This window comes from Tamandua tetradactyla, chromosome 7 (genome assembly GCF_023851605.1).
Source record: "Tamandua tetradactyla isolate mTamTet1 chromosome 7, mTamTet1.pri, whole genome shotgun sequence".
NCBI classification, from domain to species: Eukaryota; Metazoa; Chordata; class Mammalia; order Pilosa; family Myrmecophagidae; genus Tamandua; species Tamandua tetradactyla.
In genome coordinates this window covers 268906-296365 of record NC_135333.1, presented here as the reverse complement: position 1 = coordinate 296365, position 27460 = coordinate 268906, and the positions used below count along the sequence as shown (strand labels likewise).

The window sequence follows — 27460 nt, the reverse complement described above, 5'->3', positions numbered from 1 at the left end:
AGCTGACCTCCTCCACCCTCCTGTCCAAGTTACAGCTTTGCTCAATTTTGGAAAATGTGTCTTTTCCTGGCCTAAGAATGTAACACTTTATTTCTTTTGAGTCAGAAATGCTCTGACCTATTGAAAGCAGGAGATTCAAAGCCAATGTCATGTATACAATTTAAGAGAAATGGAAAAACTCGACAGAAAACAAGATCAGTTTTTACCTCTGTTGGTCCTGTGCAGATGGATGGGACTGGGTGCCCTGGGGCTGTGCGCAGGAGAGGGTGCCTGTGGAAGGCCAAGTGGATGGTGGATGGATACCAGTATTTGGGGGGATGGTACTGAGGAGAAGCATACATAGTGCTGGCTGTGCTCTAAGTCTTATTTTGGGTGGCAGTTTCAAGAGTGTTTATTGGGTTGCTATCTTTCACAACATATATATATGTTATGTGTAGTACTTAGATGCAATAAAAATGTTACAAAAATAATATTTAGAGCCCACCAATGACTAAAGTTAAATGAAAAGTGGAATTCAAAACTTACATTTACAACAATGTGACAAATCCTAAAACTTGGAAAAGCAAAGGAACCCCTAGAGTGATTTTCTATTGAGTAGCAATGTACGGATATGGGGGGGTGAGGGGATGCAGAGGAAGAGAGGGATGGAAAAAATGTGATTGGCATCCATGTGGGCTCCATTCAGAGGGGAGCAGGCCAGCAGACTTGGGAGGAAGGGAAGGAGGAAGAAGAGGGGAATGACCTTCCCAGCACCCTGTGCCCCTGCCAGGTGTGCAGGGACCCCATGTGGCTATGGCTTACCAAGATCTCCTTGGCAGATATCAGTCCTGGTGGCACCTCCAAGAATGAATTCTGGTTTTTTCACAATTTCCTGGAAGAATGAGAGCTTTATTAAAGCAAGACCCACCTCAGAGTGGGCCAGTAAGATGGAGATGGCTTAGGGTATCTATCCTACTTTTAGAGGGAGGACATTATGTTCTATATTTGATTTTTATTCTGGCGGAGGGGCATAAAGAAGGAAAGGCTGCAATGGCCACATGCCTTGGGCAAACCTGGGGTCTCTGATAAATCATAACTCCCCCCCACCCTAGAGACTCCATCCCCTCAGCTCTTCTGAGCAACCCCTCAGTGCATACTGTGGCCAAACAGATTCACATGATGTCTGGCTGCAAAGTGGGATGTCAGCCATACACTTAAGATATTCACCTGTGTTAAGGCACTTGGCTGAGGGTTCAAATCCTGCCTCTATCATTTAACGTGTCAGGTCTGCTGAGGGCTTTATGTTCTTCATCTTAAAATGAGGTTAGGTGAAGGCAGGGCAGATGGTAGTGTAGGGAGGTATGGAATTTAGTTAGTCCTCTAGAGCGGATTGTAAATAGCCAAGAACTGTCTGGAACAAGTGTTTGGGGTACATCCATGACCAGACACATGTCATAGCATAGCACTGCAAAGAAAGCCCCCAAACTGTGAAGGTGGGCACCCCTACCCCTGATTTGGTAGGCTGCTGGGGACACTTCCTGGTAAGAAAAGGAAACAGTTGCTACTTGGTGTAAGGGAAGTTGGCTTAACTAAGCTACAACTGCAGTTTTAATCTACAAATGTGGACTCTGAGTACAGAGTCTGGAGCACAGACAAACCCAGAGAAAACAGGAAAGTAACCCTGAGGTCTCTCCTGGCAGAGAGAAGAGGCTGATAAAGGAAAAAAAAAACCCACAAAACAAAAATGGAGGCTTTTGGAGTTGGCTGCATTCAAATACTGGAAAAGGGGTGCGTCCCAGCAAAAGGTGTACATAGGGCTGGATGCCAACTCTGGCTCTTGACTGGTGAAACTTGGGAGCTGGTGAAACTTGGGGGCTGGGGACTGGCTCTGAAAATGGTTTTTATTTTATTTATTCTCTCTCTCTCTCTCTCTCTCTTTCTCTCTTTTACTTAAAAGTGTTCTAAGCAGCTCATTAGAGAAAGCCTCAGGTATTTTCAGTCATCAGCCCTAACTCAGGCAAGAGCAGAGTTAAGATAGGTTTGAGAGACAAAGTAACAAATCAAGTGGAGGGGTAATTCCATAAAGGGCACATTTTCCCCCAAGGAAAGGGGTCAGGGCCCAGCTCAAGCAGCAACCCTCCTTCAGAGAATTCAGACCCAGGGGCTGAAAAACAGCAAAAGCTTAAGCTCACCTTCCACCTCAGCTTCTGTCTCAACCACTGCCCTGGCAAGGACAGGTGCTACTGAGAATTAAAGGCATCACACCACTGGCAGGGAGCTGCAGGCTGACAACTGCCACCTACTGGGCAGGAAAGGAAAAGCACAGATTCTAGAGGTTCCATAAGAAAGTCTGACAACATTTTGCATCTCGTAATCAGGGAAACTTGATACTGATTACACCCTTCTCTTGATACTGGACTTTCTTTGTCTGGGAAAATGTAATTGGGGTTGATCATATCTAGGGAGATGCTCCTCAGAAACAGGGCTCCATATAGGCAGGGCAAGAACCAGAAAAACAAAAGCTGAAAAACTTTGATCAGTTAAACAGAAGCAATGCTAGAAGTCTAGAATAGGTTAAAATGAATGCCAAAGAACAGATAATGAACAAAGCCAACCAACAAGAAAAGCTTAAGTAAAAGACTGAAAATGACCTCCAGAAAAAACTAATCAAGGAAATCAGATGCCTAGACACCAGCTAAAATTATGAATCATACTAGGAAAAACAAAGATATGTCCCAGTCTAAGGAACAAACTCATATTGCAAAAAAGATACAGGAATTGAAACACCTCACTAAAGATATTCAAACAAGCATGCTAAATCAATGAATTGAGGTAATATATGGCAAAAATAGGTGAAGGATATAAAGAAGGCATGGGACAACCATAAAGAAGAACTTGAAAGTTTGAAAAAACAATTATCAGAACTTATGGGAATAAAAGTGTTCTAGTTTGCTAGCTGATGGAATGCAATATACCAGAAATGAAATGGCTTTTATTTATTTATTTTTTTATTTTTATTTTTTCCCTTTTTTTTATTAATTAAAAAAAGAATTAACAAAACAATTAGAAATCATTCCAATCTACATGTACAATCAGTAATTCTTAATAACATCACATAGTTGCATATTCATCATTTCTTAGTACATTTGCATCGATTTAGAAAAAGAAATAAAAAGACAACAGAATAAGAATTAAAACAATAATAGAAAGAAAAAAAACAAAAAAAACAAAAACAAAAAACCTATACCTCACATGCAGCTTCATTCAGTGTTTTAACATAATTGCATTACAATTGGGTAGTATTGTGCTGTCCATTTCTGAGTTTTTATATCCAGTCCCGTTGTACAGTCTGTATCCCTTCATCTCCAATTATCCCTTCTCTTTTTTTTTTTTTTTTAATTAACGGAAAAAAAGAAATTAACCCAACATTTAGAGATCATACCATTCTACACATGCAATCATTAATTCTTAACATCATCACATAGATGCATGATCATCATTTCTTAGTACATTTGCATTGGTTTAGAAGAACTAGCAACATAACCGAAAAAGATATAGAATGTTAATATAGAGAAAAAAAATAAAAGTAATAATAGTAAAATCAAAACAAAACAACACAAAACAAAACAAAAACCTATAGCTCAGATGCAGCTTCATTCAGTGTTTTAACATGATTACTTTACAATTAGGTATTATTGTGCTGTCCATTTTTGAGTTTTTGTATCTAGTCCTGTTGCACAGTCTGTATCCCTTCAGCTTCAATTACCCATTGTCTTACCCTGTTTCTAACTCCTGCTGAACTCTGTTACCAATGACATATTTCAAGTTTATTCTCGAATGTCCGTTCACATCAGTGGGACCATACAGTATTTGTCCTTTAGTTTTTGGCTGGATTCACTCAGCATAATATTCTCTAGGTCCATCCATGTTATTACATGGTTCATAAGTTTATCTTGTCTTAAAGCTGCATAATATTCCATCGTATGTATATACCACAGTTTGTTTAGCCACTCTTCTGTTGATGGAGATTTTGGCTGTTTCCATCTCTTTGCAATTGTAAATAATGCTGCTATAAACATTGGTGTGCAAATGTCCGTTTGTGTCTTTACCCTTAAGTCCTTTGAGTAGATACCTAGCAATGGTATTGCTGGGTCGTATGGCAATTCTATATTCAGCTTTTTGAGGAACCGCCAAACTGCCTTCCACAGTGGTTGCACCATTTGACATTCCCACCAACAGTGGATAAGTGTGCCTCTTTCTCCGCATCCTCTCCAGCACTTGTCATTTTCTGTTTTGTTGATAATGGCCATTCTGGTGGGTGTGAGATGATATCTCATTGTGGTTTTGATTTGCATTTCTCTAATGGCCAGGGACATTGAGCATCTCTTCATGTGCCTCTTGGCCATCCGTATTTCCTCTTCTGAGAGGTGTCTGTTCAAGTCTTTTTCCCATTTTGTAATTGGTTTGGCTGTCTTTTTGTTGTTGAGATGAACAATCTCTTTATAAATTCTGGATACTAGACCTTTATCTGATATATCATTTCCAAATATTGTCTCCCATTGTGAAGGCTGTCTTTCTACTTTCTTGATGAAGTTCTTTGATGCACAAAAGTGTTTAATTTTGAGGAGTTCCCATTTATTTATTTCCTTCTTCAGTGCTCTTGCTTTAGGTTTAAGGTCCATAAAACCGCCTCCAGTTGTAAGATCCATAAGATATCTCCCAACATTTTCCTCTAACTGTTTTATGGTCTTAGACCTAATGTTTAGATCTTTGATTCATTTTGAGTTAACTTTTGTATAGGGTGTGAGAGATGGGTCTTCTTTCATTCTTTTGCATATGGATATCCAGTTCTCTAGGCACCATTTATTGAAGAGACTGTTCTGTCCCAGGTGAGTTGGCTTGACTGCCTTATCAAAGATCAAATGTCCATAGATGAGAGGGTCTATATCTGAGCACTCTATTCGATTCCATTGGTCGATATATCTATCTTTATGCCAATACCATGCTGTTTTGACCACTGTGGCTTCATAATATGCCTTAAAGTCAGGCAGCGCGAGACCTCCAGCTTCGTTTTTTTTCCTCAAGATGTTTTTAGCAATTCGGGGCACCCTGCCCTTCCAGATAAATTTGCTTATTGGTTTTTCTATTTCTGAAAAATAAGTTGTTGGGATTTTGATTGGTATTGCATTGAATCTGTAAATCAATTTAGGTAGGATTGACATCTTAACTATATTTAGTCTTCCAATCCATGAACACGGTATGCCCTTCCATCTATTTAGGTCTTCTGTGATTTCTTTTAGCAGTTTTTTGTAGTTTTCTTTATATAGGTTTTTTGTCTCTTTAGTTAAATTTATTCCTAGGTATTTTATTCTTTTAGTTGCGATTGTAAATGGGATTCGTTTCTTGATTTCCCCCTCAGCTTGTTCATTACTAGTGTATAGAAATGCTACAGATTTTTGAATGTTGATCTTGTAACCTGCTACTTGGCTGTACTCATTTATTAGCTCTAGTAGTTTTGTTGTGGATTTTTCCGGGTTTTCGACGTATAGTATCATATCGTCTGCAAACAGTGATAGTTTTACTTCTTCCTTTCCAATTTTGATGCCTTGTATTTCTTTTTCTTGTCTAATTGCTCTGGCTAGAACCTCCAACACAATGTTGAATAATAGTGGTGATAGTGGACATCCTTGTCTTGTTCCTGATCTTAGGGGGAAAGTTTTCAATTTTTCCCCATTGAGGATGATATTAGCTGTGGGTTTTTCATATATTCCCTCTATCATTTTAAGGAAGTTCCCTTGTATTCCTATCTTTTGAAGTGTTTTCAACAGGAAAGGATGTTGAATCTTGTCGAATGCCTTCTCTGCATCAATTGAGATGATCATGTGATTTTTCTGCTTTGATTTGTTGATATGGTGTATTACATTAATTGATTTTCTTATGTTGAACCATCCTTGCATACCTGGGATGAATCCTACTTGGTCATGATGTATAATTCTTTTAATGTGCTGTTGGATACGATTTGCTAGAATTTTATTGAGGATTTTTGCATCTGTATTCATTAGAGAGATTGGTCTGTAGTTTCCTTTTTTTGTAATATCTTTGCCTGGTTTTGGTATGAGGGTGATGTTGGCTTCATAGAATGAATTAGGTAGTTTTCCCTCCACTCGATTTTTTTGAAGAGTTTGAAGAGAATTGGTACTAATTCTTTCTGGAACGTTTGGTAGAATTCACATGTGAAGCCATCTGGTCCTGGACTTTTCTTTTTAGGAAGCTTTTGAATGACTAATTCAATTTCTTTACTTGTGATTGGTTTGTTGAGGTCATCTATGTCTTCTTGAGTCAAAGTTGGTTGTTCATGTCTTTCCAGGAACCCGTCCATTTCCTCTAAATTGTTGTATTTATTAGCGTAAAGTTGTTCATAGTATCCTGTTATTACCTCCTTTATTTCTGTGAGGTCAGTAGTTATGTCTCCTCTTCCATTTCTGATCTTATTTATTTGCATCCTCTCTCTTCTTCTTTTTGTCAATCTTGCTAAGGGCCCATCAATCTTATTGATTTTCTCATAGAACCAACTTCTGGCCTTATTGATTTTCTCTATTGTTTTCATGTTTTCAATTTCATTTATTTGTGCTCTAATCTTTGTTATTTCTTTCCTTTTGCTTGCTTTGGGGTTAGCTTGCTGTTCTTTCTCCAGTTCTTCCAAATGGATAGTTAATTCCTGAATTTTTGCCTTTTCTTCTTTTCTGATATAGGCATTTAGAGCAATAAATTTCCCTCTTAGCACTGCCTTTGCTGCGTCCCATAAGTTTTGATATGTTGTGTTTTCATTTTCATTCGCCTCGAGGTATTTGCTAATTTCTCTTGCAATTTCTTCTTTGACCCAGTCGTTGTTTAGGAGTGTGTTGTTGAGCCTCCACGTATTTGTGAATTTTCTGGCACTCTGCCTATTATTGATTTCCAACATCATTCCTTTATGGTCCGAGAAAGTGTTGTGTAAGATTTCAATCTTTTTAAATTTGTTAAGGCTTGCTTTGTGACCCAGCATATGGTCTATCTTTGAGAATGATCCATGAGCACTTGAGAAAAAGGTGTATCCTGCTGTTGTGGGATGTAATGTCCTATAAATGTCTATTAAGTCTAGTTCATTTATAGTAATATTCAGATTCTCTATTTCTTTGTTGATCCTCTGTCTAGATGTTCTGTCCCTTGATGAGAGTGGTGAGTTGAAGTCTCCAACTATTATGGTATATGAGTCTATTTCCCTTTTCAGTGCTTGCAGTATATTCCTCACGTATTTTGGGGCATTCTGATTCGGTGCGTAAATATTTATGATTGTTATGTCTTCTTGTTTAATTGTTCCTTTTATTAGTATATAGTGTCCTTCTTTGTCTCTTTTAACTGTTTTACATTTGAAGTCTAATTTGTTGGATATTAGTATAGCCACTCCTGCTCTTTTCTGGTTGTTATTTGCATGAAATATCTTTTCCCAACCTTTCACTTTCAACCTATGTTTATCTTTGGGTTAAGATGTGTTTCCTGTAGACAGCATATAGAAGGATCCTGTTTTTTAATCCATTCTGCCAATCTATGTCTTTTGATTGGGGAATTCAGTCCATTGACATTTAGTGTTATTACTGTTTGGATAATATTTTCCTCTAACATTTTGCCTTTTGTATTATATATATCATATCTGATTTTCCTTCTTTCTACACTCTTCCATATCTCTCTCTTCTGTCTTTTTGTATCTGACTCTAGTGCTCCCTTTAGTATTTCTTGCAGAGCTGGTCTCTTGGTCACAAATTCTTTCAGTGACTTTTTGTCTGAGAATGTTTTAATTTCTCCCTCATTTTTGAAGGATAATTTTGCTGGATATAGGAGTCTTGGTTGGCAGTTTTTCTCTTTTAGTATTTTAAATATATCATCCCACTGTCTTCTAGCTTCCATGGTTTCTGCTGAGAAATCTACACAAAGTCTTATTGGGTTTCCCTTGTATGTAATGGATTGTTTTTCTCTTGCTGCTTTCAAGATCTTCTCTTTCTCTTTGACCTCTGACATTCTAACTAGTAAGTGTCTTGGAGAACGCCTATTTGGGTCTAATCTCTTTGGGGTGCGCTGCACTTCTTGGATCTGTAATTTTAGGTCTTTCATAAGAGTTGGGAAATTTTCAGTGATAATTTCTTCCATTAGTTTTTCTCCTCCTTTTCCCTTCTCTTCTCCTTCTGGGACACCCACAACACGTATATTTGTGCGGTTCATATTGTCCTTGAGTTCCCTGATACCCTGTTCAAATTTTTCCATTCTTTTCCCTATAGTTTCTGTTTCTTTTTGGAATTCAGATGTTCCATCCTCCAAATCACTAATTCTATCTTCTGTCTCTTTAAATCTATCATTGTAGCTATCCATTATTTTTTCTATGTTTGCTACTTTATCCTTCACTTCCATAAGTTCTGCGATTTGTTTTTTCAGTTTTTCTATTTCTTCTTTATGTTCAGCCCATGTCCTCTTCATGTCCTCCCTCAATTTATCGATTTCATTTTTGAAGAGGTTTTCCATTTCTGTTCGTATATTCAGCATTAGTTGTCTCAGCTCTTGTGTCTCATTTGAGCTATTGGTTTGTTCCTTTGACTGAGCCATATTCTCAATCTTTTGAGCGTGGACAGTTATCTTCTGCTGCTGGCGTCTGGGCATTTATTCAGATTTCTCTTGGTGTTGGACCCAGCAAGGTTGTAATATTTTTCTGTGAAATCTCTGGGTTCTGTTTTTCTTATCCTGCCCAGTAGGTGGCGCTCGTGGCACACGTTTGTCTGCGGGTCCCACCAGTAAAAGGTGCTGTGGGACCTTAAACTTTGGAAAACTCTCGCCGTCCTGGGGGTTCGCTAGCCGAAGTGGCTTGAGCCGGCCCAGGGTCCGAACGCAGGGAGGGTTGCTGGTCGCCGCAGCCAGGGAAAGAGCCCGTCCGAATTTCCTAGTCGGCCCTGGGCAACAAGCGTGGCGGGAGGGCGCCAGCGGCAGCGGCCCGCCCGAGAGAGTGCACGTTCCCCAGGAGTCACGGGTTTGGAAGGGGCCTCCCCCACCCGTCACCGTTCTCCGCGGCCTGGGGGTTTCCGATCCAATTCTCTCAGTTGGTCCGGGGGCTGCACGTGGTGTGGGCGCCAGCCATCTTTGTTTCAGGGGACCGCCTCTCCAATTCTCCCAGCCGGCCCGGGAAGGGGGAAGGGAGTAACTCCGGCCGCTTGCCACCCCGTCCGGTAAGGCCCGCGCGCCTCGGCGATCTCACCCGAGCTGCTTCTCTCAGCCAGCCAGCCGTTCCAGGATGGGGTACGCTGTCTTTTTTATCTCTGTTGTGGCTTTGGGCGCTTTCTGTATCGTTTCTACTCCCCTAGTAGGTGTCCTGGAGAAGAAACTAAGATCCGCGCGTCTTACTAAGCCACCATCTTCCAGGAAGTCCCCCACTTTTCCCTGAAATGGCTTTTAAAAAGGAGAATTTAATGAGTTGCTAGTTTACAGTTCTAAGGGCGAGAAAATGTCCCAATTAAAACAAGTCTAAAGAAATGTCCAATCAAAGGCATCTAGGGAAAGATACCTTGGTTCAAGAAGGCCGATGAAGTTCAGGGTTTCTCTCTCAAGTGAGAAGGCACATGGAGAACACAGTCAGGGCTTCTCTCTCAGCTGGAAGGGCACATGGCGAACATGGCATCATCTGCTAGCTTTCTGTCCTGGCTTCCTATTTCATGAAGCTCCCCGGGAGGTGTCTTCCTTTTTCATCTCCAAAGGTTGCTGGCTGGTGGACTCTCTGCTTTGTAGTGTTGCTCTCTCTGAATCTCTCTGCATCTCTCATTCTCCAAAATGTTTCCTCTTTTATAGGACTTCAGAAACTAATCAAGACCCACTCAAATGGGTGGAGACATGTCATCCCCTATTCCAGTTTAACAACCATTCTTGACTAAATCACATCAACCAGGGAGATGACCTCATTACAGTTTCAAATTACAACATTGAATAAGGATTATTCTACCTTTAAGAAATGGGATTTATATCAAAACATGGCTTTTCTTAGGGGGCATACTTCCTTTCAAACCAGCACAAAAAGACATGAAAAATGCAATGGAAACCTACAACAGCAGATTTGAAGAGGCAGAAGAAAGGATTGGTGAACTAGAGGGCAGGATATCTGAAATCATACACACAAAAGAACAGATTTTTTCTTGGGAAAAGAATGGAAAAATATGAACAGCATCTCAGGGAACTGAATGACAATATAAAGCATATGAATATATGTGTTATGGGTGTCCCAGAGGAGAAGAGAGGGAAAAAGGGGCAGAAAGAATAATGGAGGAAATAATCACTGAAGATTTCCCATCTCTTATAAAAAACATTAAATTACAGATCCAAGAAACACAGCATACTACAAACAGAGTAGATCTGAATAGACCTACTCCAAGACACTTACTAATCAAAATGTCAAATGTCAAAGACAAAGAGAGAATTCAAAAAGCAGCAAGAACACAAAGCCATCCATCACATACAAGCGAAGCTTGATAAGACTTTGTATGAATTTCTCAGCAGAAACCATAGTGTCAAGAAGACAGTGGTATGATATATTTAAGATGCTGAAGGAGAAAAACTGACAACGAGGAATATCTGGCAAAACTGTCCTTCAAAAATGAGGGAGAGTTTAAAATATTTTCAGACAAACAGACACTGAGAGAATTAATGAACAAGACTCCTGATCTACAAGAAATACTAACAGGAACACTAAAGGTAGGTAGGAAAAGACAGGAGAGAGAGGTCCAGAGAAGAGTGTAGAAATGAAGATTATCAGTAATGGTAAAAAGAGAGGAAGAAAAAATAAGATACATGAGAACAAAATCATGATGCCTGCAACAACATGGATGAAACTTGAGGACATTATGTTGAATGAAATTAGTCAGAAATAAAAGGACAAACACTGTATGCTCTCACTAATATGAACTAACATTAATAAGCAAACTTTGTGAATTAAAGTTGAGAATATAGGTTATCAGGAGATAAGAAGTAGAGATTGAGCATTTTATGGTGAAAGGGTACAAAATGTTCAAGGATTGATGATAAAGATTCAGAAATGGTTAGCACAATATATCTGATGGTAGAACTATATTGTAAGTACACTGAACAGAGCAGAGTGTGAATAAAGTTGAAAGAAGAAGGTTAGGGGACATGTATGACACCAGAAGAAAAGACAGAAGATAAAGACTGGGACTGTCTTTATTCACTTTATTTAGTGAAAACTAGAGTGGACAATGATGGTGATTAAATGTGCAAATATAAGAATGTTTTTACCTGAGGGAGAACAAATGAATGTCAACAGTGCAAGATGTTGAGAATGGGATGGTGTCAGAAAAAATACAATCAATGCAAACCAGGGTCTGTAGTTATCAGTAACATTGTAATATGCTTCTATTAAATGTAACAAAGGCAAAATGCCAAAGCTAAAAGTCAATAAGAGGAGGATATAAGGGAGGGGTGTGGGATTCTTGGTGGTGTTGTTTCTCTTTTTCACTTATTTTAAAATTTTTAATATTCTTCTTTTTACCTCTTCTTCTTTCTTTGTGGAAGAAATGGAAATGTCCTAATATAGACTGTGGTGGTGAATGCAGAACTATGCGATTATGCTGGGAACCACTGATTGTTTACTTAGGATGTATGGTGTGCTGTGTGAATAAATATGTTTAAAAGTAAACAGAAAGATACAAGTGCTGGAGGAAATGTGGAGAGAGAGATGTACCTATTCACTGTTGGTAGAGAAGTAGAACTGTGCAGTCGCTCTAGAGGACAGTGGGTGGCTCCACAGGAGTCTAAGCATGGAGTTGCCACTTGATCCTGCAACTCCGTTATTAGGTATATATTTGGAAGAACTGAAATGTCTGCAAGTGAACATTTGCACACTGGTGTTTATGGTGGCAGTATTCATGCTTTTCAATGGATGGATGTGGCCTAAGGGTACATTGGCTGATGAACAGAAAGGTGAAATATGGTGTATACATATAATGGGATATTGAGTGGTTGCAAGAAGGAATGAAGTTGTGAGGCATGTGGCTAGGTGAATGAAACTTGAGGACAGTTTGTTGAGCCAGAAACAAAAAGAAAGATATTATAATGTCTCACTAATATGGACTGACTCTAATGTGCAAAATGAAGATTGAATGGAGTGCCTAGGTTATTAGAGCATAGAAAGCAGGCAGAGACTGGGCTATCAATGATTAAGGAATACAGAATGTTCAGAGAAGTTTCATTGTAAAGTTTCCTAGATGGTAAGGTCTTACAGCAGTCACATCTATACCTGAGTTGTAACTGTTATTTCTAAATTCTGAGATGCTGAGCTCTTTCTGTATAACTTGGTCATTCCCTGGGAATTTTGGGTATCTGTGTGATACCTGAGGCTCAGAGCTAGAGTTCTGCATTGCCCCATATCACAACTGTTTAAAAAGCTGGAAAAGATACCAGACTCAAATTAGAGGTATGAATGAAGTTGATCTGGTTAGGACTAAGGTACATCAGAATACAGGGTAAAGGATGATAATGACTGTATTTTAAAACTTCAACTTCTGTGTGAGACCAAAGGAAGAAATGTTTATCTGGTACAAAAGTTATATTTTCTGTAGCATATTATTAATTTAACTTGTATGGACAGTTTATTCGAACACCATAATTACACAGAACTGTGAACAGAGAGTGAGATCTTGTTGGTTTTTACAGGTTAGTGTGATGCCCAGACATATCCCAGAGTAATCTGGGCAGAAGATAAAAAAGTATTTGCAAAGTCCCCTTGAGTGGCCAGGGAAAAATGTGGAAATATTAAACTTCCCTACCTGGGGAAGACCTGATATTCTCACAAGCGCTGGGGACTACCAATTTAATAGGACAAGCCTTCGTTCTTGGGGCTTGCCCTTATGAAACATTCATGCAAAGGAGAAGCTAAGCCTACTTAAAACTATGCCTAAGAGTCCAAAAGAACTTCTTTTGTTGCTCAGATGTAGTATCTCTCTAAGCCAACTCTGCAAGTAAACTCATTGCCCTCCCCCCTACATGGGACATGACTCCCAGGAGTTTAAAATCTCCAAGGCAACATAGGACAAGACTCCTATGAATGAACCTGGCCCTGCCATCATGGAATTGAGTACAATTTCTTGACCAAAAGGGGGAAAAGAAATGAAACAAAATAGTTTCTGTGGCTGAAAGATTTTAAATAGAGTTCAGAGGTCATTCTGGAGGTAATTCTTATGCATTATGTAGATATCCCTTTTTAGTTTTTGGTGTATTGGGGTGCATAGACAGAAATGCCTGAAACTGTTGAACTGTAATCCAGCAGCCTTGATTCATGGAGATGAATGTATAACTATATAGCTTTTACTATGTGATTGTGAAAATCTTGTGACTGACACTCCATTTATCCAGTGTATTTTCTTACTCAAGAAAATAAAGAAAAAAAAAATTGAGGGACAGAGTTCTCGCCTGCCATGCCAGAGACCCAGGTTCAATTTCTGGTGCCTGCCCATGTAAAAAAAAAAGTTAATTAATAATAATAATGATGGGGGCAGTTATGGGTTATGGGATGTTTTGGCTATTCCTTTTTACTTTTACTTTTATTTTCATTCTTATTTTTATTATTTTTGGAGTAATGAAAATGTTCAAACACTGTGATGAATACACAACTATATGATGATACTGTGAATCATTGATTGTATACTTTAGATGGTTATGTAGTATGCAAATGTATCTTAATAAAACTGCATTAAAGAAAATGAGGTTAGGCATGCATAAGAGGCAACCCCACAAGAGCCATTTTTATTTCTCAGATGTGGCCTTTCTCTAAGTCAAACTCGGAAAATAAACTCATTACCCTCCCCCAACAATGTGGGACATGACTTTCAGGGATGTAAATCTCCCTGGCAATGTGGGATTTGACTTCCAAAAGTGAGCCTGGTCCTGGCATTGTGGTGTTGAGAATGCCTGCTTGACCAAAAGAAGGAAAAGAAATGTTACAAAATAAGGTTTCAATGGCTAAGAGATTTCAAATAGAGTTGAGAGGTCATTTTGGAGGTTACTCTTATACAAGCTTCAGCCAGATATTACAAATTGCCATGGTATGCCAAGCCTCAGCCAACAGTATTCCTGAAAACCCTAAAGAAAACCTAGGGCTCTATCTAAGACTTTACGAAAGGTTTACTTATTAAGTTTATTTTTCAAAAACTTAAAACCTCCAGATTATTCCTATGTCAGATAAGCTGAAACTTAGGGATCTCTCCCAGAGCATCAAACAATTTCTTTCCCATACTCCATACTGTTCACACCCCTTCATGTTAAAACATGAAGAAGTTAGAATAGCCATTGCCCAAATATCCCTGAAGACTGAGAAAATGATCAAATGAAAGGGAAGAGTTGTAACGGAGAAGTTAGTATTTAACAAAGGATAATGACTAGTGAATCATCATACAGATTTCTTTTTAGTTGCTAGGGTACTAGAGCAGCCAGAGAGAAACACTTGAAATTGTAGAACTGTACCCATACTATACTTTGAAATTTGTTCTGAACTACTTGTTAAACTGTACTTTGAAATTTATTACTTTTCTGTATATATTTTGCAATAAAAAATGTTTAAAAATGAGGTTAGGAATACAGGCACCACAGGCTGGTGGCTTGTGCTTTGGATTAAATATAAATTCCCACTCCCCACATACTCAGCCATTTTATTAAAAAAAAAGCATTTAGGAAGAGGTGTAAGTGAGAAATTGAGATTTAACAAATGACTATGACTACTGAGTCATTGTATAGATATTTATTTTTTGTTTCTAGTGTTTTAGAATAGCCAAATGGAAATACCAGAAGTTGTTGAAGTATAATCCAGTAGCCCTGAGCTTTGATAATGAGTGTATAAGCATATTGCAAACAAAACAAAACAAAACATAATCAGAGGGTTTGTGGGGATACAGATAAAGATTTTTTTCCAGCAGCTGACAATTTTTGGAGCTGGGTGATGAATATATAGGTTTTATTAAACCAGTCTCTCTTCTTTTGCATTTCTTTTTGTATAATGTTTTAAGTTTTCTTTAATAAATATTTAAAAAAAAACATTAAAAAAATTCATCTAGGGTGGGCCATGGTGGCTCAGCAGGCAGAGTTCTTGCCTGCCAGAGACCTGGGTTCAATTCCCAATGCCTGTGGATATTAAAAAAAAATTCATTTAGGTAAAAAATATGTATTTATATATAAATATGCATATATATGTATATATACACATAACATGTGTAGCTAAATAATTATAATAAATAGACATATTTTTTATATATACCTAATATATGCCTGAATGTATCTATTCATCGAATGCATATACAATGCATTTATAATGATATATTATCATATATAATTGGATATGTATAAGACAGGAAAAAAGTGAAGTTTTAGAACAATTTTGTTCTTTCCATTGTTTTGCAGAGCTGGGCTCCACTCCTGGCATTGGACTATAGCAGTAACAAGACAGGTAGAAACCTCCTTCAGGGAGCTTACGGATGACTGGCAGAGGCAGATAATAAACAAGCAAGCAAATATGTACATTCAGGGAGGGATCAGTGCTAGGATAAAAACCTCCAGGGTGGGATGGAACTATTTTAGATGGAGTCACCAGGAAGCGCCTAACTGATAAGCTGACAGGTGAGCTGAGACCCAATTGAAGGTTAGGAGAGAGCCGTGTGGAGAGCCAGGAGAGGACATCACAATTCAAATGAGATCAAGATGAAAGTTCCAGCACACAGCAGATGCTTGGTGATTTTAACTGAATCTGAATGAAGGATGAGTAAGGGACTTTTCCCCAGCACCTATTTCCAGAAACCAGCACAGTAGAAGGAGCCCAGGTTGGAGACTGAATCTTCACTCTGGTATCTGGGCAGATGTCAGTGGGTGGGGGGAACTCAAGAGACATGGCCCCCCTGGTGAGGATTTTGCTCTAAATGGTTTTGCCTTAAGCTTCCCAGGAAACCTGCTTGCCCTCTGATCTTCTTTCTTTTTTAAATATTTTTATTGACAAATATTCACACATATACAGTCCATGCATGGTGTACAATCAATGGCTCACAATATCATCACATAGTTGTGTATTCATCCCCATGATCATTTTTAGAACATTTGCATCACTCCAGAAAGCAAAATAAAAAGAAAAAAAAAGAACCTCATACATCTCATGTCCCTTACCCCTCCCTCTCATTGATAACTAATATTTCAATCTCTCATTTTTTTTACCCCTTAACCTCCTATTAATTATTTATTTATTATCCATATTTTTTCACTCATCTATTCATATCCTGGATAAAAGGAGCATCAGACAAAGGTTTTCACAATCACACAGTCACATTGCAAAAGTTATAGCATTATACAATTGTCTTCAAGAATCAAGGCTACTAGAATACACCTCAGCAGTTTCAGGTGCTTCCCTCCAGCTATTCCAATACACCATAAACTGAAAAGGGCTATCTATATAATGCATAAGAATAACCTCCAGGATAACCTCTCAACTGTGTTTGAAATCTCTCAGCCACTGAAACTTTATATTGTCTCATTTTCCTCTTCCCCCTTTTTATCAAGAAGGCTTTCTCAATCCCATGACGACAGGTCCTGGCAAATCTCAGGAGTTCTGTCCCACATTGCCAGGGAGATTTACACCCCTGGGAGTCATGTCCCACATAGCAGGGAGGGCAGTGAGTTCACCTGTCAAGTTAGCTTACAGAGAGAGGCCACATCTGAGCAGCAAAAGAGGTTCTTTGGGGGTGTAGAATAATTGTAAGTAGGCTTAGCCTATCCTTTGCAGGAATAAGTTTCTTAGGGGTGAACCCCAAGATCAAGGGCTCGGTCTATTGATTTGGTTGTCTCCACTGCTTGCAAGAATATCAGAAATTCTCCAAATGGGGAAGTGGACTATTTCCTCCTTTCTCCCCAATCCCTCAAGGGGAATTTGCACGTATTTTTTAATTCATTCCCCAAATAACTCTGGGATATATCAGGGCAGCACACTAACCTGGACGAACCAACAAGATCTCACACCCTATTCAAGATTCCATGTACTTATGGTGTTCTACTAAACTGACCATACAAGTTAAATTAGGTAATGCACTACCCCCAAAATATAAATTTTGCACCAACTAAACATCTCTCCTTTTGGTCTCACACAGAAGTTGAAGTTTTAAAATGTGGACCATATCATCCTTCACCCTATATTCTGATCTACCACAGTCCTATCCAAATCAGCTTCATTCATATATCTCGTCAAAGTCTGACCACTTTTTCAACTTTTTAAACATTTCGTGTATGGGGAATGCTGACTTTCATAGCTTCAGAGCTCTAACCGAGTCTCAGGTGTCACACAAATACCCGAAGTTTCTGGGAATGACCAGGTTATATACAGAATTTAGAAATTATACTTACAACTCCTGAATATATGTGACTGCTGTAAGAGTTTACAGTCTAAGACCATTTATAATAATCCCCAACCTGATAACTCATTCTCTTGACTTCAGTTCACCAAGTTTGTATATTATAGTTAGTCCATATAAGTGAGGCATGACAATATTTGTCTTTTTGTTTCAGACATTTCATTCAACATACAGTCCTTAAGATTCATTCACCTAGTTGCATGCCTCTTGCTCTCTGATGTTGTGTCTCAAAGAATCACCCAGAGGAGAGAAATTTCTTTGAAGTCAAGGGCAGTTCTTATTGGACAGAGGCTAAAGAGATTAATCATGCACGTCCTCTTTTCATCCTCTCTTTCAAGCCTCATGGAGTGATGGGTACCCAGAGCATCTGCCCAAAGAAGCGGCATAGGTTTATTGTTTTTTTGCACATTTAAGTAAGTCTCACCCATCAGATGCACCACAAGTCTAGACCTGGCAGAGATACAAAATCCTGACTGCTGGATCTTACTCCGTGACACTTTCACACACCGGTGCATTCCCATTCTCAGTTCCATGTAGATTTTGGGTTCTTTTTATTAAATTACTCTAATTTCCAATATGATATTCCCTGGCAGGAAAATTGGCTGAGGGTAAGAGAGACAGCTCCTAAGTGTCAGGTTTCCTTAACTTCAGTCGCTGACTTGCCTCTTCTGCTCCTTTCACATCTCTAAAATGAGGCAAGGAGATACTCTCTCTTTTCTGCTTGACCTTGTCTCCCAAAGACATTTGCAGGTGGCTTGCAGCTGGATGCCATGGAGAGGTGCATGGACCTTAAGAGGTCCCATCAGGGGCCCTGGCCCTGATTGACATGTCACCAAACTCCTCCAGGGCTGCCCCCTCATGTATAAGCTGATAGAGTTGGACTACATTCCTCCATCTCAGACTCTGGGCTTGTTGCAGAATGGGCATGGAAGCCCAAAGGGACCCTGAGGAGTCCCTACAGCCCTCTCTGCCTCAATTGTCTAGTACCTATTAGGGGAATTGATCAATAGCCCTAATAAGTGATGATGGCCATTATTTCCCTTGCTACAATTTCCTAAAATGGACTCAAAACCAACTCTGAAAGCCAACAGAGATCCAGCCAGCTCCCTGCTCCTCAGCCTCCCGGTGGCCAGATGGTCTCTTGCATGTGGAGACCTGACCTCCTTCCCACCTTTACTGTCCTTACCCCATCTTCTGCCAGTCTAGCCCTGCCACCTGTGCCTGCAGCTGTTACCTCCTTCCAGCTCCTTTCTTGCAATTGGTTGTTTTTAATTAAGGATTTTATAAGAGCTCATCAAACAAGGAGAAAAATCAACAGGAGAGAACTCATAAATTATGACCAAATGAACACAGATTAGCCACCAGGTGTGAACGGGTGAGATCCTCGCATGTGCTGTGGGTGCCTGGGTAAATGTCCGTGTGCCATGAAATGGTGTGTGCTGGACGGATGCGGATCCCCTGAGTATGGAAGGCATGACACTTGCCTACATGTGCCTAGGCATGCACCTGTGGGTATGCTCCCCATGTGTCTGTTGTGTGCGTACTTCGTGTGCATTGTTTGTACATGGGCATCCTGTTTAGGTGTGTGGGGCCCAAATGGACATTTGTTCCTGTGAAATGTTGTTTGGGGGCTGAGGGTGAGGGCTGCCTGAAAGTACAGTCCTGTGACAGGATGATCAAAGAGGTCTCAATAAACACCAAATGAACCCAGACTGCTGCTTAGCATCCCTGGAGGCCCCGGGAGAGGGGCAGGCCCCTTGGCACCACCAGGTGGTTTCCATGGTGCACGAAGGGCTGAGCATCCTGGGATGTTTGCTTTCAGGGCCTGTTCTCTTTACCTTGTAAATCATCAGGGGCTCAGCCAAAGACACAGACATTTCCCTACTAAGCAATACTTTTTAAAAAGGGGGAAGCCACATTGCTAACAAGGCTTGGAGATGCGAGACCCTGGCAATCAGTAACTTGAAGGTGACCCCTCCCATGTACCCAGGGCTGTGGCAGCATGGGGTGGGGGTGGGATCCTGGGGACTGTTCCCAACCAACTTGGGCCCTGGCTGAGGGAGAGAAACAACTCAGAAGACCAGCAAGACCACCTGGCAGGAGAAGAAATGGCCCATGGTAAACTGTGTGTGCAGACTGTGGTGGTGCCGGGAGAAGCCGTCCACAAGGACTGGAGTGGGCTGGATGGCTTCCTGGAGGAGGGTTTCAGGAACTAGGCTGAGACATGGGTAAGGGAATTGCATCTGGAAAAAGAGCAAGAATGAAGTAGGCAGACAGAGAGTGGGGGAGAGACAGAACACCAAGGCCATTATGAGTTGAGGAACATATGGCCTCATTCTGCAGTGACAAGTACTGGCCTGGAGAGTGTCATCTTCACCATTCAGGCTGGGTTGGGAGCAAATCAGGTTATCTGTACGTCCTTGTCTTCTTCTATACACACACACCCGCAGGAACACAGTTCCCTCAAGGAGACCACACTCTGCCACTGGCCAGGGAATATTCCACCTGCTCCCAAGCTAAGCATGTAACTCCCGCTGGTGACCCAGTGCCTTCCTTGTCCTGGTTTCCCTCCAGGGCAGGCCTGGCTGTCCACACATGCTTTGATGTCCCCTTGGCTTTCCTGGTTCCAGCTGCCCTCGCCCTTCACTCCTCCCACCCTAACTCCTCCAAGCACAGCTGTGTTTGACAAGAAGGTGGTGCTGGGGAAGGACACCTAGCCCCAGAGTCCACTCAGCAGCTGGCCATTTGCTGCTGGAACATGCACCACGTAGGTGCTGAGCAGAAATGCCAGCAGCACCCAAGCCACTGAGGGAGAGGCTTCTCTCTCTGTGCCTTCTAGAGAGAAACCGGCATCTCTTAAGATTCCCTACCTGTGCTCCCATACTCAGACACCCTAAACCTCTGGACTTGCAGAGGAATACCAAACTTTCCCTGGCCCCTTTGCTCCTCATTTTGTATACATAAAATGCACAGCTCCTAGCTCCCTGGAATAGAAAGCAGATGGAGGTGTGTTTCTGGGAACGAGGACCAAGGGGGCAATCTCAGTTATAGGCAGAGAAAGGGCAGAACAGATGTGAGAAAGAATCTACAGGAAGGGTAGCAGTACAACAGGCCTGAGTTAAATGGGTAAACGGGGCTGTTTGGCTCTAAGCTGGGATGGTGGGATGAGAAAGGGACCACCAGGGCTGGGTCGAGGAGGGTAGACTCGGGGGGAGGAGGCATCTTTGCAGGGGAATAGTGGGGCACTGTGGATGGGCCAGAGTAGATTTTCTGCTCCTGCGCCTTGGCCCTGGCCTACTGAACCCAGGCTCACCTATCATCGGTGCAATGCAGTGAGGAGGTGCCTAGTAAGGGTGACAATCTCCCATGAGCTGAGGTCTGAAACTCTGGAATCCCTTGGTGTGTCCAGGTGGCTCTGGCCCCAGGAGAGGAGATCTCTGTGGGTGGAAACAGAGATGCCTCCTCTCCTACTTGTGTGTGTTGGGATTTTATTTTGGAGAAATTCCATCTTCTTTATAGCAGCAAAAGGCATCCAACTTCTTGGCAAAGAGAAGGTAAATTCTAGGCTTCTTGGCAGGTTTGCTCATTTCCCCAGGTACAGAATTACATTTTATACCTGGTGATTTCAGTGATGCTCAAATAGCTTGGAATATAGCTATTTCTGTCTTTTCAGAATGAGGTAATAATTAGATTAGGTTACAATTACAGTGGTAGAAATAACAATAACTGACATTTATCATTTATGTGTCAGGGTCCTTTCTGAGTGCTTTGCATGTATTAACACAGTTGATTCTCTCAGCAACTCCATAAAGTAAGTAGTATTATTATTCCCATTTTAGAAGAGAAAACTGAGGTTCTGGGGTGGAGGCTGTGATGTACTGCTTAGATCGCCTTGGGAAGGAAGGCCTTGCCCTCCAGCTGTTGGGAGGTGCCCTCAGTGATCAGCCCTCTTTGGGGATTGCTAAAGAAAGCTACCTTGTCCTAGTTCATGCCTCCTTTCTGGGGTACCCACCTCTGATGATGGTCAGTTGGGGTATAAACACAAAGTTGGCCCTGTTAGCCCAATTTGGGACAACTCTGAGGGTCCATCCCAGCCCCAAAGCACTCCCTGCAGTTGGTTGAGGCTTTCAATGGGACAATATCACAACTAATCTCTCCCTTTGCTTCTTCCTGCTTCCATCTCTACCTTCCACAGGTATTGCTCCTAAGAGAACAACCTAATAAATATCCTTCCTGTTGATCTCTGACTCAGAGCTTTCTTCTCAGGCTGAAGGGCCTATGGCTGGCAGGCGGCATTGCTTTCAAGTGGGTGGCAGGTGCCATTTTCTACTGAGGAAATATTTGTGCCTGAAGACTGGCCAAAAGTGTCAGAGTGGGATAAGTGCTCAGACGTTCCTGCTTTCAGAATAGCACAGTCTACCAACAACCACATTTTGCTCTCAAGGCCAATGAGAGGCACACTCCATTCATTAAGGAAGCAATTTGTTGGGGAGCATAATAGCTAGTGCCCATGCTCTGGAAACACTGCGTTCAAACCCCACCTGGCATGAGCATTTCCTGGTTGTGTGACCTCAGTCACCCTAACCTCTGGGCTTTGGTTTCTCCTTCAGTAGAATGGGGGTAGTAATAACACTGAGTTCATGGGGTTCTTTGGGGTCAATTACTATAATCCTGGTAAATACCAAATATTGCTTGGGACATAGTAACGCTTGGCTTTTGTCATTGTTGACATGTGCCAGATGATGTGCTGAGGCTGAGGATGAACCAGGATATGGATAGACAGACCGCCTACCCTCCTAGATGACTTATGCTCTACTGGGAGACAAGCGGCAGCTACACAGGTTGTGATTTAAAATGGCATAAGTGCTGGAATAGAGGCAACTAAGTGTGCTTGGGGAATAAAGAAGGCGTCATAGAAGAGGTGACTGTGTCAGTTTGAAAGGATTTATGTACTCTAGAAAAGCCATGTTTTAATCTTAATCAATTTGTGGGAGCGACTGTTTCTTCCAATCCATTTTCAGCAGTATAGGTTAGAAATTTGATTAGGTTATCTTCATGGAGATGTGACCGAATCAATTGTGGGTATTAAACTTCATTAGATGGAGACATGTCTCCACCCATTCTATGTGGGTCTTAGTTAGTTTATTGGAATCCTATAAAAGAAGAAGTATTTTCAAGAAAGCTACAGAACAACATAGCCATAAGAAGCAGAGTCCACCAGCCAGTGACTTTTGGAGATGAAGAAAGAGAACACCCCTGGGAGAGCTTCAGGGAGAAGGAGGCCTAGAGAGAAAGTAAGCAGATGTCACATTTGCCAGGTGCCTTTCCATTTGGGAGAGAAACCCTGAACTTCATTGGCCTTCTAGAACCAAGGTATCCTTCCCTGGATGCCTAAGATTGGACATTTCTTTAGATTTGCTTAATTGGGACATTTCCGTGGACTAAATCTGTAAAATTGCAACTTATTAAATTCCCCTTTTTAAAAAGCCATTCCGTTTCTGGTATATTGCATTCCAGCAGCTAGCAAACTAGAACAGTGACTAAAGATGAGTTGGAGTTTTCTGAGCAGAGAAGGGCCTTCCAGATGGAACATTAAGGCAGGAAGCACCATGGCATATGGTGGGAGAGTCCATGAGGACAGAGCATGAGTGCACAGGGCATGTAGGGGGCCGGTGGGGTAGGCGAGGGGTATGCACACATGGGCAGGAGCTTGCTAGGGAGCCTGTCCCTTTCTCTTAGGCAATGGGCAGTGGACAGAGGACCTTTTGATTTTTATTTATTTAGTTTTTCATGGGCAGGCACCAGGAATGGAACCCAGGTCTCTGGCATAGCAGGTGAGAACTCTGCCTGCTGAGCCACTGTGGCCCGCCCAACTTTTTTTGTTTTAAAACATGAACACTATTCTTTTCATTTGCTATTAAAAGTGTCTTAAAACCAGCGAACAACTTTTTACCTAATTAAAAACAAAACAAAACAATTCTGTGTTATGAAGATGAGACAAAAGCACTTAGTATTATAAGTGCTCATTTCTGGAGGATCATTTAACTATAAGCTTCAAATATTAAATATGTTCTATTCTTTGTACCACCACCACACTCTATTTTATCCTAGGGTTCCAGTCAGAAATACATGCATTTATGTGTGGACAGAGGACTTTACACATAGTTGACACGATCCCTTGAGAAGATGCCCAAAGGGACAGAGTGGAGACAGGGTTCCTTACCAGTTAGCAGGTAAGGAAGCTATTTGGCTTTCTTGAAGGTAGGTTTAAACATTAGGTGATAACCTTGTAGACCTGGGAAAATAGAGAACCAGAGACAATTTACACAAGAGCCAGGGCAGGATGGCACTGGATGAGGGTAACTTGGGAGTCAGAGTCCCTCCCCAGTTCAGTTGCCATCTCTGGTGCCTGAAAAAAGCTGTTCCCTGTAGGCCTTCAAGAGCGACTGGTTTAATAAGTGAACTCAGGAAAGTTTCCTGAGTTCTTTAGGCCTCAACTTTTGATCTTTAAAATGAAACTGTTTTAAAGATTTGAGTTGGCAAAAATTAAAAATAAAAGTCAAATTAAAAAAAAAAAAATCCCAGGGTCCACCATGTGACTCCGGTGCACTTCATTTTTAAAAATTTTGCCCACCATCCCTTTGGGGAGAATGAGCGGTGATTAAGGGAAAGCTTAAGGAAGACTGACTTAAGGTTCCTATAGCTAGAAATCTGCCTTGTGTGTCATGGATTCACCTGCCACATTTGCCTTCCCAGCCTCAGCAGAGGCTTCTGAACTCTGCAAAAGAGTGAGATTTTCATATCAGAAGTGGGGGTTCTCTGCGGCCTGTTGGAAGCCACCTGAAGAGATGGGCAGAAGGAGATGGATGTTTGGGGGTAGACCAGAAGTCATGATTTCTGCACGAATATGCATCCGGGCCTAATGCAGCATTAACCAGTGACATGCTTGTATACTGCTCTTGTTCATCTTCCATGACTCATATCTCATTACCATTAGTGCATCCACTTTCTTGAAGACCAGCACAGGATCAACCAACACAGAGCATCTGTATCATCAGTGCAAAATGATGCACCCATGGTGGAAATGACCACTGAATCACAGCCCTGTCCCCGCTCTTCACCAATGCCCCAAGTAATTATTACAAATTAACCGGATTCAGCACTCAACATGAAAACCATTTGCCATTCTGGACCCAGCTCCATGAGGTTTCTATGCCCAATAGAGGCAGACCTGCAGGCCAGAGGTTCTGACGCTTTTACCTGACCTGCAGGTACAGAATGGAATTTCCTGGCTGTGGCCCCACCACCCCCTGACAGTCAGTAGTCACATGTATGGGATCCCCACAGGACAGGCACTGCTGAGGGATCAGGGGGTTCACCCAGCAGGTTCCAGAGGGTGGAGCCACACTTTTGGGCTAGAGAGAGATCCCAGCAATTTGCTGGAAAAGTGAGACAACCTCAGCAGCATAGGGGAGGTGGTGAGGAGGGAACAGTAAAGCACCAACGAGGGGTGAGACAAACAGCAGGACTGCTGGGGCTGGAGGAGCAGAGGGGATCAACTTCCCTGTATGTCTGTTTCCTGTTGCTCCCCACACCCTTGGGAGTCTCTTCAGTTATAAATGTACCCACAACATGCAGCCTAGGGGATACACCAGTGTTTTCATTTGCTCACGTGCTGAGGGCAGAAAATGAATCCTGAAAGCAACCAAAGGATTTGAGCAGGGGTCCCTCAGAGGCTACTATTTCATGTCCTTTAAATTTTGCTTTTATTTTGGAAATATCCCTTTTCTTATTTAGCAGAGCTTGGTCTACCTTGGCTAATTAATTTCCAGCACCTAATCCATGCCAGTGCAGAGACCTCTCAGTTTTATAGGGCATATGATGAAAAACAAAAATCTAGTTGAGAGAGTGGCTTTAGATTGTCATGAGAAAGGCGCTGGAGACAGAGCCATGTGGCGTTCAGCCCAGATCTACTAACATCCACTGAATGCTGCTTACTAGTTCCCCCATTTATATGGCCCCTGGGCATGACTTCATGTGTTATCATTATGTGAAAATCAATGACCTGAGTAGATGAAGCCTGAGGCATGTGTGCACACACACACATTCACACACATGCAACATTCACACTGCATATACATGCAACACTGACACACATACGCACATGCTCACTCATGCATATGCACACACATATAACACACAAATACATACACTTACATTTCACACATACACTACTCACTTACACCTGCAATACAGAGTGCCTACACCAGGAAATGGCAATAAAGAGTTTACCACTGGGCGGGCCACGGTGGCTCAGCAGGCAAGGATGCTTGCCTGCCATGCCACAGGACCCGGGTTTGATTCCCCGTGCCTGCCCATGTAAAAAAAAAAAGAGCTTACCACTGTTTAAATGGTAGAGCCCAAAAGCTTTTGTGGTTTTTTTAAAAAGGACATGCTGGATTTAAGCCTCCTACATGATTTTAATGTGGGGAGATACAGAGGTAGACAGAGTGGCGGATCTGGTGACTCCTGTGCTGCTCCAGAGTAAGAGGTGAGTCGGAGCTAAGAAGCAGAGCATGGAGGATAACAGGAACAGGAATAACAGCAATAGCTGTCACTTACTGAAAACCTTGGTGGGCCAGATGGTGGGCCCGCATTAGTCATTTAATATCTTAGAATAATCCTCCAATTAATCATTATTGCTCCCATTTTATAAGTGAGGGGACTGAGGCTGGGGGAAGTTAAGCTATGTTACATGAGTGTCTGCACTCATGTAACAAATTAGTGGCAGAGTGGGACCAGCCTTCGGGGTCTCACCCCTAGGTCCAGTGCCCTTTGCACTGCCCCTCCTTGCCCATAAGAAGCTTTTCCCCATGGGCGATTGCCAAGCCAGTAGCCACCTAAAGGAATGAGCGCCAGCTGTGTTGGGGCAGAGGCAGGGCCCTGACTAATCCAGCACGGCAAATATTGACATCTTGTCCCAGTCACCAGCTAGTGCCATTGGGGACTCACCCGGCCCCACCCCAAACTACTGGGGGTGGGGGCAGCACTGGCTCCTGCACATTCAGGACACACTTCATGCATGATTTTGGGAGAAAACCCCTGCTTCCCTTGCATTTAATTCATCACACTTTGGGAACTTGAACTTGCTATGAGCAAACATTCATCCACACTCCCGGAAACAGGGCATGGAAGGGGATGGGTGGTGCCCTGGGACAGAAGCTACTGACCACTTTAGCCCAGCATTATCAGCTACACAGGGAACCTCTGGATTGTCTCCCACCACGTCCCTGCACTTGTTTGCCCTTGAATTCCTGTGGAACATGCTCCTGAGTTTTCCTTTTGGATACAGAAAATTATTCAAAGCTCTGACTCCTGTTCACCATATGCTGACAAGATCCTCTCTGACTCCTGCTCCTGACTCTCTGATTCCTGCTTGGGTGGAAGCCAGAAAGCAGGGAATGGAGGCATGAGGGGTATAGGCATCCTGGGGCCCGAACCAAGGGCATCTGCCTCCAGACCCCAAACCTTCACAAAACAGACTTAGAAGATGTGCCCAAGTCAGGTTTGTCTGTGGCCTACCCCTCCCAGGCACTTCTTTCCCAGCTTCCTCCTCCACCAGGAGCTTGTAACTTCTCCCAGGTTTGGAGCCCCAGAGCTCCTTACCCAGCCTGGCTCCCTCCTCTCCCCCAACTTCTACTCATGTACTCACCCCTGGCCGTTTCCACACAGAGGGGACCTGGGGCCTCTCACTGTAGAACAGGGAGGAACTGTTGGCTGGGAAGTCTGCATCCTCAAACAGGATACCCTTCTGCAGGCACCCCTGCCTCAGCTGCTCGAAGCTCTGGCCCGAGGAGTGGGTGATGCGGACTTCCATGGGAGATGGGTGACCCTGGGGTCCTGGGCCCTGGAAGAGGTAAGGCATAGCTGCTCCTCGGCTGGCTCAGGGGTCCAGGTGATGGTGGAAAAAGGAAGCGTAGAAGCAAGATACCTGTACGGGTCAAGAAGAAGCCAGCTCAGAG

The 27460-nt window shown here is 42.1% G+C and overlaps 1 protein-coding gene across 1 annotated transcript in view; it reads right to left on the bottom strand.

Moving 5' to 3' along the window:
* CAPN9 (calpain 9) overlaps window positions 1-27460 on the bottom strand; it is a 75224-nt gene extending 47764 nt beyond the window's left edge. Inside the window, exons 1-2 of the mRNA XM_077168297.1 lie at window positions 27151-27460; window positions 802-871 (exon numbers count right to left, since the gene is read on the bottom strand). Of these exons, the coding sequence (XP_077024412.1) occupies window positions 802-871; window positions 27151-27363 (283 nt within the window). The 5' untranslated portion in view covers window positions 27364-27460. The remainder of the gene's footprint in view (window positions 1-801; window positions 872-27150) is intronic.